The sequence below is a fragment of the Caretta caretta genome, chromosome 9 (genome assembly GCF_965140235.1).
Source record: "Caretta caretta isolate rCarCar2 chromosome 9, rCarCar1.hap1, whole genome shotgun sequence".
NCBI lineage: Eukaryota > Metazoa > Chordata > Testudines > Cheloniidae > Caretta > Caretta caretta.
Genome location: NC_134214.1, coordinates 24598707 through 24611423, shown reverse-complemented (window position 1 = coordinate 24611423; position 12717 = coordinate 24598707). Strand labels below are relative to the sequence as shown.

The 12717-nt window shown below is 38.9% G+C and overlaps 1 protein-coding gene across 3 annotated transcripts in view; it reads left to right on the top strand.

Moving 5' to 3' along the window:
* The window catches only part of TIPARP (TCDD inducible poly(ADP-ribose) polymerase), a 61130-nt gene extending 49691 nt beyond the window's left edge, over positions 1-11439 (top strand). For all 3 annotated transcript variants that reach the window (XM_048862844.2, XM_048862845.2, XM_048862846.2), the window contains exons 3-6: positions 1725-1893; positions 3922-4103; positions 10075-10350; positions 10726-11439. In XM_048862844.2, coding sequence (XP_048718801.2) covers positions 1725-1893; positions 3922-4103; positions 10075-10350; positions 10726-11173 — 1075 coding nt within the window. In that variant the 3' untranslated portion in view covers positions 11174-11439. The remainder of the gene's footprint in view (positions 1-1724; positions 1894-3921; positions 4104-10074; positions 10351-10725) is intronic.
* The last annotated feature ends 1278 nt before the right edge of the window (positions 11440-12717 follow it).

The following is a 12717-nucleotide window of genomic DNA, read 5'->3' as shown; positions in this document are numbered from 1 at the left end:
TTGCTTCTCAACATGAGCTAAACATCTAACATTCTATCCCACCACTATAAATAAAGTTATTCACATCTGAGTCATGTAAATAAACCATTACACATTCATTAAGGACAATGGAATATTTTAAGATCTTTGAAGGCTATTATCAGCTAGAGGTGAAGTTCATAATTTCATAAACCACTGCTTAGGCCCCATTCTATAGTCTTGCAAGAAAATTCCCATATGCCCTGTCTCTACTGGCTTAGAAACTCTACTTGGGATCTGTGTACATGGAGCTTCAACTGGAGATGGGACTTAAAGACTTCATGTGAATAGCCTTTTTGAACACAAATCCAAACACCCTCAAATTTGAGAGAGATGTTTAGATTGGATCAATTCAAAACTTTGAGGGTCAAGACTATCTTTGCTGTTCCTCTGAAACTGGTTTCAATAGTTTGGCTGGCCAGTGGGAATTGTTTGCTTGGAGCAAAACATTCTTTAAAACATTGGTTATCTCCCTTACTAATGGCTGGCCAAGTGGTGTTAGAAGCCATTTTTGCTGAACCATACTGACGCCACATTTAAACATGACTCCTACATCAGCATAACAACCAATTCTTTGAGGTAAAGAATATAGGCTCCGACTCCTCATAGGTAATATCAATTTTCTCTCATTATACTTCTGAAAGCACCAAATTACTTTATATAAAGTTGCATGTTGAAGTGTTGATTTTGTAGCAGCAATACAGCGCAGAACAAAAAGCAAATATTTCTCTGAGTAAGCTTCATAATAGTAAAATCAATTTCTCTTTTCATATTATGCCAGTTCTTTTCTCCCGCACATGTGATGGAAGATAATTGAACTCTCCGGTGGATTAGCAGCAGATGCTCCTCATCTGGAGACATTTACATTTCCGCTTCTTCCCTGAAGCACTAACTTTCACAAGAGTAACCTTTTGAATAGTATTTGGCTGCTTCATCAAACAGGGTTGTGTGATGTATTTGCTTGATAGTATGCTACAAATGTCAAGGATGCATATATTGATCTTTCCATAACTTCTCTATAGTGAACAAATATCTCTGTACTAGGAAGGTTTCTTTTCTTTCTGTGCTTATACAATATTTCTTCAGTGTCCTAATTGATATATTAAGGGTTAGATTGCACATAGCCCTTGTGTGTGTTGGAGAAAGAGCTAGGAACCTTCCCCTCTTCTATTCTCTAAGCAAGGAATAGGTGGTCCCTGTAATAAGAGGATGAGTGCAGTGACAACCCCCTCCTAACACTTTCTACAAAGAGGGTGGAGAGAAGGCAGTGTTGTGGCTCCATGACTTTTCCTCCTCATTGGCCATCCAGAGAGAGTGAAACATCCTGCAGCATCCTAAGGTATGGAGTAGCAGATACACAACCTGGAGTTCTGGAACTTCCTGACCCCGATGCACAGACCCAAGATGTTTTAGCTCATGCTGTACACAGCCATGTTTTGTCATCATCTGGCTAGAAATAGGGAGACCCAAATTGTGCCCACTTACATCCCATGCAGCCCTGCTGAAGTCCATGTGGTTGCTTGAGGTATGAGTACAGAATTTGACCCTGAGTGCTCAGAGTTCCACCTTAGTTTAGCTTGCCAGTAGTGGATAAGCCTGGTGGAATTGAGACATGTTGTAATAGCATTGTTTCCAGCCCTCTCCCCCTCAAGGTGTTCTTGGATGGATTAAAAATTGAAAATTCTTTTTTTTCTTATTCTTTCCAGGGGACATGAGTTTTTGGTAGATCTGAATATTATGAACTTGTATGAAACCATTGAGTTTGACCAAATGCGGAGGCTGTCCACACCATCCTGCACCAGTTCCAATTCCAACTACTACACAGTCTGGAAATACTTCTGCAGGGACCACTTTGGCTGGAGAGAGTACTCAGAGGTATCTGAAACTTTCCATAAACCTGTTTTGGACCAAAATCCAAAATTATATTGGAAACACCTGCTCAGGTGGAGTAGGTATCATTCAAGTGTAGTATCTGTATAATATTTGATGCCCTTTCTCAGGGGGCCAATACTCTTCATTTGCAGGGGGCTGGATAGTTTTCATCTCCACTGCAAGTCTATTGATGTATAGCAGAGCAAAGATTTTGTTTCTCTGTGGTCAAAATTCACTCTGCATCTTATGGCCATAGAAAGCTTCCAGGACTGCAGAACACCGCAGTCCTTCTTCAAAGTGCAGGGGCTGTGAGCTGAGGCAGGGAAGGAACAGGGACTAGGCCAGTGATTCTGTCATTGGCCAGATTCATTGACCAAAGTGTTGTGAAGGTGCTTCCCATTGGTTTAATCACCTACGCTAGTGCAGAGGTTGGAGTAGCAGCTGTGTGACTACTTAACCCCTACCTATAGGTTAGCAGTGTATTTTAGTTTTGCCCAGCCCCAGTCTCCACATAGTTCCCCTGCTCAAACTCATTTACTTGGTTTTAGTGAACTGGGGCAGGATATTGAATTTCATCTGCTGAGCTTAATCTTGCCATTGGGGCACCTGCATTGAGACAGCGTGGAGCCACATTGCCCCAGGTTGGAGTGCCAAGAGGGACTGCGCCTCAAAGAGGCAGAATCCTTCTGAGTTCCCCAGCATGCAGAAGCAGAGCACCCATTCAGACAACACAGACCACTCCCTCCTGTGTGCCCTTTTCGCCTTGTATAGCTGCAGAGCTGCTGGGTATAGGTTGGTCCTGTAGGATTAGATTTATTTTCAGCTTGTACCTAGCTTAGACTTGTTCCTGTAAAAACACAGAAGTAGAGAACCAAATCTAAAGAGCCACTAAACCTCTGTAATGCTTTCCTCTTTTTGAGTCTCTATGGGCTCCGAGAGCAATGTTTCCAAAATCCTCTGGTATCGGAGAATGAAACTAGTTAGTTCAGTGTCACCAGAATCATGAGAACACTACTGCACTTTTCTACACAAGGGTTTATAATATTTCTGTGCATTAGTCTCCAATTCCTCCTTTAGAAACAGCCACAGAAACGTAGAAGATTACTTAAACATCAGGGGGACTGATGAATAGAATCAATATTGCATATAGCCAGCAGAGACAGCAATAAAATGAGAACTGTGCTCTGCTGAACTTTTGTTCCACAAGTGACCTGTGATAACATTTTAAATGTGGAAGCTGACTAACAGGTACAGTAACTCCTCGCTTAACATTGTAGTTATGTTCCTGAAAAATGCTACTTTAAGTGAAATTATGTTAAGCGAATCCAGTTTCCCCATAAGAATTAATGTAAATAGGGAGGTTAGGTTCCAGGGAAATTTTTTTCACCAGACAAAAAAACTATACAGTACTATCAAATTTAAGAGCAAATTAAAACATACTAGTTTCAGGGGAGTGTGGCTAATACCTCAAAATCTGATTTTAAGGTATGAAAGAATGTTATATAGAGACCTATCCTTAAAGGAAAACTCTTTCCATTTTGATCTGTTCATTGTTCTGAAAACTCACTTTGGGAAGGCAGATGAATGGTTTAATGCTGGGATTCCTGTGTTCAAATCTTGTCTTTACCAGTGACTTGCTGTAGGAGCTTCAGCAAGTCACTTAACCCTTCTGTGCTTCAGTTTATCCATCTGTAAAATGTGGATGCTAGTATTTCTCACTCTCATAAGAGTATAGTGAGACTTATTTTATATTTGTCAAGCATTCTGAGATCTTTGAAGAACAATCTAAATGCAAATGAATAAAATGAATATGTAAGTCATTAAATGTAATTCTCCATTTTATTAGTGCTTCTGAAGCAGACATTTGAGGTTTATAATGTGATTAGACAAATACCCATTTAACATTTTAGCTGAGTAGTTGAACTGTTATATTAAAAACACTTTACAAAAACAGTTGAAGATAGAAGCAACGTTAGTTCTTTTGCATTAGGAAAAAAAAGTAAGTTATGGTAACTTTTCTTTCTCAAACAGCCTGTTGTACGATTGATAGAAGAAGCCAACTATCGGGGTCTGAAAGAGGTCCGGTTTGTTACCTGGCACAATCAGTATATCTTGAACATCAAAGATGGCTTCCAACAAAACGCATGTTTCCGAAGAGAAATTAAGAGGAGACCCCTTCTTCGCTCATGTGTTGTGCTGATGCCATTCTTACAGTAGGTATCCTATGGGGGGTGGAAACTTTTTACTGTGAAAGGGTACTTTTCAAAGGTCCTTCGACAATGGTTACTTTCCTTCTTTAACACGTGACAGAGGGGATTTTTCCTTATCTATTATTTCTAGATTTTCCTAGCCAGTATGTCCAGTATTATTTACTGCTTGCAACTGAACTCAAAATCAAGTGCTTTGGTACTCAATCTAGTAGGATTTATGAATGAGTAATACTTATTTTTTAAGTATAAATACGGGCCATGATTTAGTAAAGCATTCTTATGGAGGAAATGTGCTTAAGCACATATTTAATGCTTAGCTTATGCTTAAGTGCTTTCCTGAACCAGGACCATAGATTTCACTTAGAAAGATCCCAAAGCTTTGCAAACGTCACCAATGGATTTATAAACATGTAGCAGAATCACTTCACCCCGCACACGGTTAGTGCAGCCATCTCTGTGGTGAAACTCTACAACTATTTAACAGCCCACAGCAATGCTGCTCAGCAGTTTAGAAGTGGAAGCAAAGAATAACTCCAGTATTAGGCTTAAAGTTCTTTTCTCTGACTTTCTCATGCACAGTGTAGATTTCCTTGGGCATGGACTGGAGATGTTCACTGAAAAGTAACAAATAATAACAGTAGCAAAATATCTCAATTATAGCGCTGTAGTGTAGTTAAGTGCCAATTCTGAAATGACCCTCCATTGTCCCACAGCAGGAATCAGCCTGAGCTGTGAATTCCAGAGCTCAATGTGCATTATGTTTCAAAATGTTTGAAGCTGAGGTTTAAGTTCAAGCCTATCTCTGAAATATATTGATTTATTGATCATGGAGGATTGTGTTCCACGACCAGTGGAGCAGGGAAATGGCATGCCAACATTTAATGGCCTTTTCTGGCCTGGCTCTTTAGGAGTGAATGCCTACAGGGCACAACCCTACTGTAGCTGAGCACAAACCTCTGAAGTCCCCAATCCATTGAAATCACTGGGAGTTCTGCCTGAGTAATGATTGAATGCTGTATTAGTAAATCTATCGTTTACAGTGAAGTAAGGCATACCAGCAAATAGTTGGAAAGTGCTGGCCACAAAATGTAGGGGACATGATAGGAAGAAACTGGGTCTGTATTTAACTTACTGCACCCATGAGTAGCCATCTTCTCCCCTTGAATATGATTTCTAGCCTGTACTCAAAATCTAATCTTCAATAGTGTGCAACTCTACACAGGTGCACATATTTGGTAGAAGGCATAAGGAGCCTTCCAATCCTCCCACCCCTGGTATCCTTTCTGCTCAGGCAAAGTCTTGTTCGGGAGAGCAGGCACTGATTTCTAGTAGCAGCTTGTGTTGTTGATTAGTTACTTAAATGGGATCACTCTTGTACTTCTATCTAGTACATGCTGCAAACAGTAGAACTCCAGCTGCATGGGATGTAAGTCAGGGCAGGATTTGGTCCAATGCTTCAAGTCAGTACTTTCAAAAAATGTCACAATAATATCAGCAATGTTGGATACTACAATGTAATTTCTGAAGTCCCTACTTCTACTGGCTTGGCCTGGGAGCTCTCCGCTTCCGGCTACTAGGTGGTACTGTGGAGAGCCAACCTTTAGCTGACTGCTCCTCCTTTGTCTCCCTGCCTCAGCTATTCCATGCATTCTAATGTAAGCAGGAAGGGTTGAGGCAAGGAGTGAAAGGGAACTCTTGGCCCCTGTTTCTCAGAGTGGATGAAAGGTGGGAAGGACCGGCCTGCTGTCATGAGGGAAAGCCTCATCAAGTTCACCCCAATCCGTCGTGGCCCTCCTGTGGCTGAGTATCTTCCTGTCCCCATGCTCCCAGCTTATGTAGAGAATCCTGCCATCCAAGGCTTTCACAATGCTGGCATCTATGTACTTAACACCATGCAGGATGAATAACATCCTTCCCACTAGGGGATGCTGGCTTGTTTTTGTTGTTTTCTTTTTTTTAAAAAAGGACATAATTTACGGATGTACCTTTTGGGCTTCTGAACATGAGAGGTACAGATGTATTTGAAGCTTGCCAAACTGTTGTCCATATTTCTGCTTCTCACTCTCTTTAGTGATCACCAAGCCATCAGCTCCGGGCTTCATAAAAAACAAATGTTTAAAAACACTATCATTTTCAAGAACAATTAGAGATAAAGCATGCCTTGTTTTATCATCCTCTGCATTGTGGGTGAACTTGTTCGCCCAAAGGCCAAATGAGAAAAGTGCTGCATTGTAGTCCTTTTTGATTAGAACTCATAAAAATGCCATTTTTGTGATCTCACCAGCACAGCTGGAAACATTATTGTCAGAGTCCAGTAGTTAGGAACATATTGTCCTCTTAGCAAAGGGGTGGAAGTCATTAGTCTGACTGGCAGCTTGTCATGCTGGGCCAATCAAAGAAGATTTAACTGCTGTGTTAGGGCTAGAATGCTCATTAGCTCGCTGAATTGTTATAGCATCATAATTGTGAGGTGAACGTTAATTTGTTCAGGGCCTTGAAACAAGTAATTGTTCGAAATATTTTCAGTTATAGTCTGGTGTGGGGAAAACCAAGAACTATAAAACGAAATTGGAAAAAAGAGTAAATACATAAAAACATGGACTTCTAGTTATAACACTTCTGATTCTAATCTTAGGGGGAAAATAAAGACATGAGGTGCTTTCCTTCATCTCCAACTGATATTTTGCTCTGAGTGCCTGTTTTACTACAGCTTAAGGGTCTGATCCTGAAAGATACTGAGCATCTGCAGCTCCCAGTGACTTTAGTGAACTCATGGTGAAATTTCCACTGTCCTGTCATAAACCTCCTTAGTTCTTAAGGCAGTACCCCTGAGACCTGATGATTTTCACAAATAAACCAGTGATCTCACACCACTTATTAGTGAAAGATAGCAGTGTGCTGTGGAGGGTGAGTTGGTGGGGTCTTAGTATTCAGACTTTATTACTTTATAAAGTATTCTATAGTACTTCATTAGTTCACTATCAAGTACAGTGGCTGCCATTAAAAAGTCAACATTTTCCATCAGTTACAAACAGTGATTGCCCCCTTTTTCCTATACCTAAAATAAGAGAGAGGATAGGATCCTAAGTTTAGGATAGGATACTTAATATAGGAATGGTGATAAATGTCTGATAATGGTTGACAAATGTTGACTTTTTTCATGTATTATAAATACCTACAATTAATTTATACTTGTCAAAATAAAGGAACAAAGTACAGTAAGGATATTGCATCACTTAATGTTTTTATTGTGTTTGCTTGTTTACTCTCGAATCTGTAACATTTGTTAATTTGCAGGGGGTCTTCCAATCACTAGCGTGAATTAATGAGGTTCTGTTGTAACTTTTTGTTACCCACTGACCTTTTTCACCTTATGAGCAAAAGGACAACAACCCAACCCCCATTGTAATATCACAAACAATTACTACAAAATCATTAGGAAGGGACATTTACAATCCATCCTCTGGGTTTCCTTTAAACTATTAATGAACATAGTGGGCCAAATTCTGAGCTCAGTTAAACTGGTATAAATAAATCCAGAGCTGAAGTCAATGGAGTAGTTGTGTTTTTATTAGGGCTGTAACTGAGACCAGAATTTGGCTAGTTGTTCTACTTTTCAGCATTGTACAACAGCTGAGAGCTATGTAAGGAGATACTTTTCAGAGTAGAACTACACTTAAATCTGTCTTGTTAAAAATGGTCTTATGGAGATCACTGTTTGTTGTTGTTTCTCAGAGACCCAAATCAAATCTGGTAAGTTTTTTTTAAAAAACAGCCTTTTCTAACTATTTTTTAGCCCTGTAAATTCAGCCTTTAATCAGAAAGTCACATTGGGTTCTTTCTAGCTTACACATCACCAACAATAAAGATTCTGCAATCAGAACCTAGTTGACAATTCTGCTGATAATGCACAAACAAGAATAGAATCCAGCTCCCATAGTTGTTGGCTCTGCTGGAAAAGGCAGGGAGAAAATAATTTAGTCTGTAAAGAGTCTCTGAATACACAAAGAGCAGACTGGTTGAGTAAGAAATTGCCAGTTTTACACAATTTTCAATTAGAACTACACTTTAACCAAAGGAAATTGGCTGCAATAGTGTTGCCTTCAGGAAATTCTTTGATAGACAGTGCCATAGTAAACTTTAAAAACAAAAAACACAAAGATGGCATAGGGAGCTAAATCTTGCTTGCCTTTCCCATCCACTGAGTTTCACTGACCTAAATTCAACTACTTATATAAGGAAGGCAGGCAGGATTTGGCCTGAGATGTAGACAAAACTCAACTCACCTCTAATGTAGCCAATTGATAAACAGAATGTTCTCAGGTCTGTCTGTCCTCCTAGCCAGAGCACATAGATTTTCCCTGTTCAGTAGTGATACGTTTTGTAAAATAAAAGTGACCTAGTAACTTTCAGGGTGTGCTTAATATGAGCTCCACTGCTTGGGATTAGATACACAGCTGTACCTTGTGTCTCAAAGCTCTAAATTAGAGATTGGCAATTTCATAATTTGACCTTGGCCAAGTGGTATTGCTTACTCATGACTACTCTTTACTGATCACCTGTGCCGTGGCGTGGCCCTGGAATCAGAGGAAAGTGTCCATATCAACTTCCTGCCTGCTTCCCCAGTGCCTGAGTCTGGCAACTATAAAATGTGTTCAGGTCAAGTGCTTAGCTGATGCAAACTGACATAGCTGCATTGACTCCAGTGGAGCTACACCTATTTACATCGCCTGAAGATCTGGCCCTCAAATTTTAAGCTCATAGAACCTGACTCTGCACAGCCAACTTCAACCATGGGACTACTCAACTAAGCAAGCATAATTCAGTTGGATAAGGCTTGCAAGTTCAGGTCCCTAATCAGGTGACTATAAGCCAGATACTATGCTAGTTATCTAAACTTAGGAAGTCTTAAATGTACCAGCCCACAAGCCTGAAACATGCTTCAGAACTGGAATTATTCACAATGGGTGAAATTTTGGCTCCACTGAAATCCCTGGCAAAATTCCCATTGATTTCAGCAGGGCCAGGATTTCACCCTCTGTATTTATTTTTGTGCATTTTAAAAATCCAGCCAAATGTATGTGTAGCAAACACTTACAGTTTTCCTCCCTCTGGCATGAATGGTCCTTTGCTGCCACAGCCTTGACAGACAGCAGCATTGCTCCTCCCTCCCACGTGTCACTTCTTACCTGGCAGCACTCCTCGCAACAGAGACTGGTCCAAGACAAGAAAATAAACAAATGCAGATATGCTTCTGGCCTATGCAAGTAAAAGCAACTAATTCTAGAGAGCTTTCCTCAGGACAATAATATGCAACACTGAAATTCAGCTATCTTTTGTGGTATTAATTATGTTTACCCATTATTTATCCAGGATCATAAATCATGCATGCCTTTTCTTCTTGAAAGGTGTTCTAAGGGAGTTATCAAAGTGTTCTTTTTTGTTCTTTTTTTTCTTTTTAACGGAAATGGTTAATGAATCACAGAAAGTTTATAAAATAATTCCACTTCCATTTGGTAGCGTTCTATCTGTACGAGAGATTTAGAAACAATTATCTGCCACTGACCCATGTAGCAACTCATTCTAAGTTTCTCTGCAGATTAGAAGCCTTACTAATTACTATGACAATAGGTTTCCACCAGTGGTGTTTGCACTGAGATTTTTCCCCCTTAGTGAACTGATTCTGTACTCAGGCAAGCTTATGAGAGTTTTGACATTGGTTTGACTAGACATAGGACTAGGGACTAAACAGATACAATGTTTGGCATGCTCTTTTTAAACAAGAATTTGAGCTATATAAACTTCTGCATTGTCGTATAGCTGTAAAGCAGCAATCATTTAAGAGATTCTCATAGACTAAGGTCAGAAGGGCCATTGTGAAAATCTAGTCTGAACCTTGGTAACTAAATAATCATAGTTTGAAAGTCTTATTTCTGATTTTTTAAATGCAAAATCTTTCTCTTTCTCAAACTAGGACTCTGGGTGGCAGTCCTCCAATACCTTCTACATCAGCTGAACCAGCCTCTTCACAAGTCTTATCTCCGACTGCTATTACCTCTCCAAACCTTTATCCTGAAACTTGGATTAGTATGGATCCAGCTCAGGACTTCATCCAAGTGCCTGTTTCTAAGGAAGATAAAAGCTACAGAACCATTTACAATCTGTTTCACAAGACTGTGCCAGAGACCAAATACAGAATTTTGAAAATACAAAGAGTGCAAAATCAGTTTCTCTGGGAGAAATATAAAAGGTGAGTCCATATAAATAGTCTTTTTTTATCATGTTGGAAAACTTTCCTTCTGAAATAAAAAAGAAATGATGGTGTTGGACATGAAATATAATCTGATTGTTAAATAGAATATATAAACTTAACCAAATCTCGTCTAAAAAAGATAAAAAGCAACAGCTTTAAGTGGAATAATTTTGCTTGAAAAATAAACATCAGTGTACATATTTCCTGAAAACTTGTGTGTAAGAAGGTTATGTGCTCTATTTTGACATATTGAAGAAGTGTTCATTTTCCCTTTTGCAGTTCTAACATTCAAGATGATAACACTAATATGTGGAGAACCTTTAATTCATAGAGCTGCACTGAAAATTCATCTTTTTTCTTTTTCTATTCCAGGAAAAGGGAATATATGTCTAAAAAAATGACAGGGTTTGACAGAATAATGAATGAAAGGCACCTGTTCCATGGTACCTCCCAGGACGTAGTGGATGGAATCTGCAAGCACAACTTTGATCCACGAGTCTGTGGGAAGCATGCCACCATGTTTGGACAAGGCAGTTACTTTGCCAGGAAGGCGAGCTACTCTCATAACTTTTCCAAAAGGTCACCCAAAGGAGTTCATTACATGTTTTTGGCTAAAGTACTGACAGGAAGATACACAGTGGGCAATCATACTATGAGAAGACCTCCACCTGTGAACCCTGGCAGCATCACCAGTGACCTTTATGACTCTTGTGTGGACAATTACTTTGAACCTCAGATCTTTGTCATTTTTAACGATGACCAGAGCTACCCTTATTTTGTTGTTCAGTATGAAGAAGTTAGTAACACTGTCTCCATTTGAAAATCCTTCATGCTGCTAAATTATTCATTATAATGAACTTTTATCTGACATTTATAGTAGTTTTTGTGAAAAAACATGGACTTTGCAGAACTGATTAAAGTTAGTGGCTTGGAGGAGGGCTTAAAAAAATAAAAAAGAAAAAATCCTGAAGTGACCAGTTGTGCACTTGCTGTTTGATTATGTATGCGCAAATTGTAAATATTTCCCCATCCTTTTGTTATAAAACCCTGTTTATTTATGTTAGTAAATATTCATGTTTAAAAAAATGTTTGGGTTAAATTATTTAAATTATGTTGTGCTTATTCATATAATTGTTGGTTCATAGTTGACTTGAACATTTCTAATGTCCTGATCCCAAAATCTTAAACGTTTTTAAATGCAGGATCAAGATAACTTGCAGCCGAGAACTACTAATATTGAATTTTAAACAAATTTTGGAACATTAAGGAAGTTCTTGAGGCCCGAATAAAAGCTAATATTATGCCAATATTTAAATAGGATGACACATAATTAAATATAGGCCAGTCAAACTAACAGAGATCCTGGGCAAAATTATAGAAAGGCTGTTATGGGATGCAGTCCATAAAGAATGAAAGGATGGTAGCCTAATTAATGCATATCAACATGATTTTCATAGAATTTTAGGACTGGAAGGGACCTTAAGAGGTCTTCTAGTCTAGTCCTCTGCACTCAAGGCAGGACTAAGTATTTTATGGAAAATAGGTCTTGTCTAACAAACTTGATATTTTTATGGGATTACAAGTTTGGTTAGCAAAGGTAACAGTTGACATAATATATGTAGACTTTAAAGGCATTTAACTTTGTCCTGTGTGACATTCTAATTTTAAAAAATTAATGTGGGCTACATTAATTTTGAAGACCGCTAAACTGGTGAACTCATAGATCTTAAAGTAATTGTAAATGAGGAATCCTTATCCTATGAGATGTTTCTAGTGAGGCCCCCATAGGGATCTGTTCTTGGCTCACTGTCATTTGATATCTTTAGCAATGATCTGGAAGAAAATATAAAATCATTGATGGTAAAATTTGCAGACAACACAAAAACTGGTGGAGTACATAATGACGGGATGAGTCAATTATACAGACCAATCTGAACTGCTTGGTAAAACGGGCTTATTTGAACACCACGCATTTCAACACAGCCAGATGCCAGGTCATACATGTAGGAACAAAACAAAACAAAAAAGGCAGGTCATAGTTACAAGAGGAGAGATAGTATCCAGAAAGGCTGAAAAGGATTTAGGGATTATGGTACATAACCATCTGCAGATGAGCTCCCAGTCCAATGCTGTAACTAAGAGAGAGAGAACATAAGCCTCAGATAGATAAGCAGAGGAATATCAAGTAGGAGTAGGGAGATAGCATTGCCTCTATGTTAAAATACATATATTAGTGAGTCTCCAGTTCTGGTGTCCATATCTCATAAAGCATATTGAAAAATTGGAAAAGTTCAAAAAAGAACTACAAGAATAATTTGAGGTCTGGAAAACCTGCCTTATAGTGAGAGACTTCATCTGTTTAGG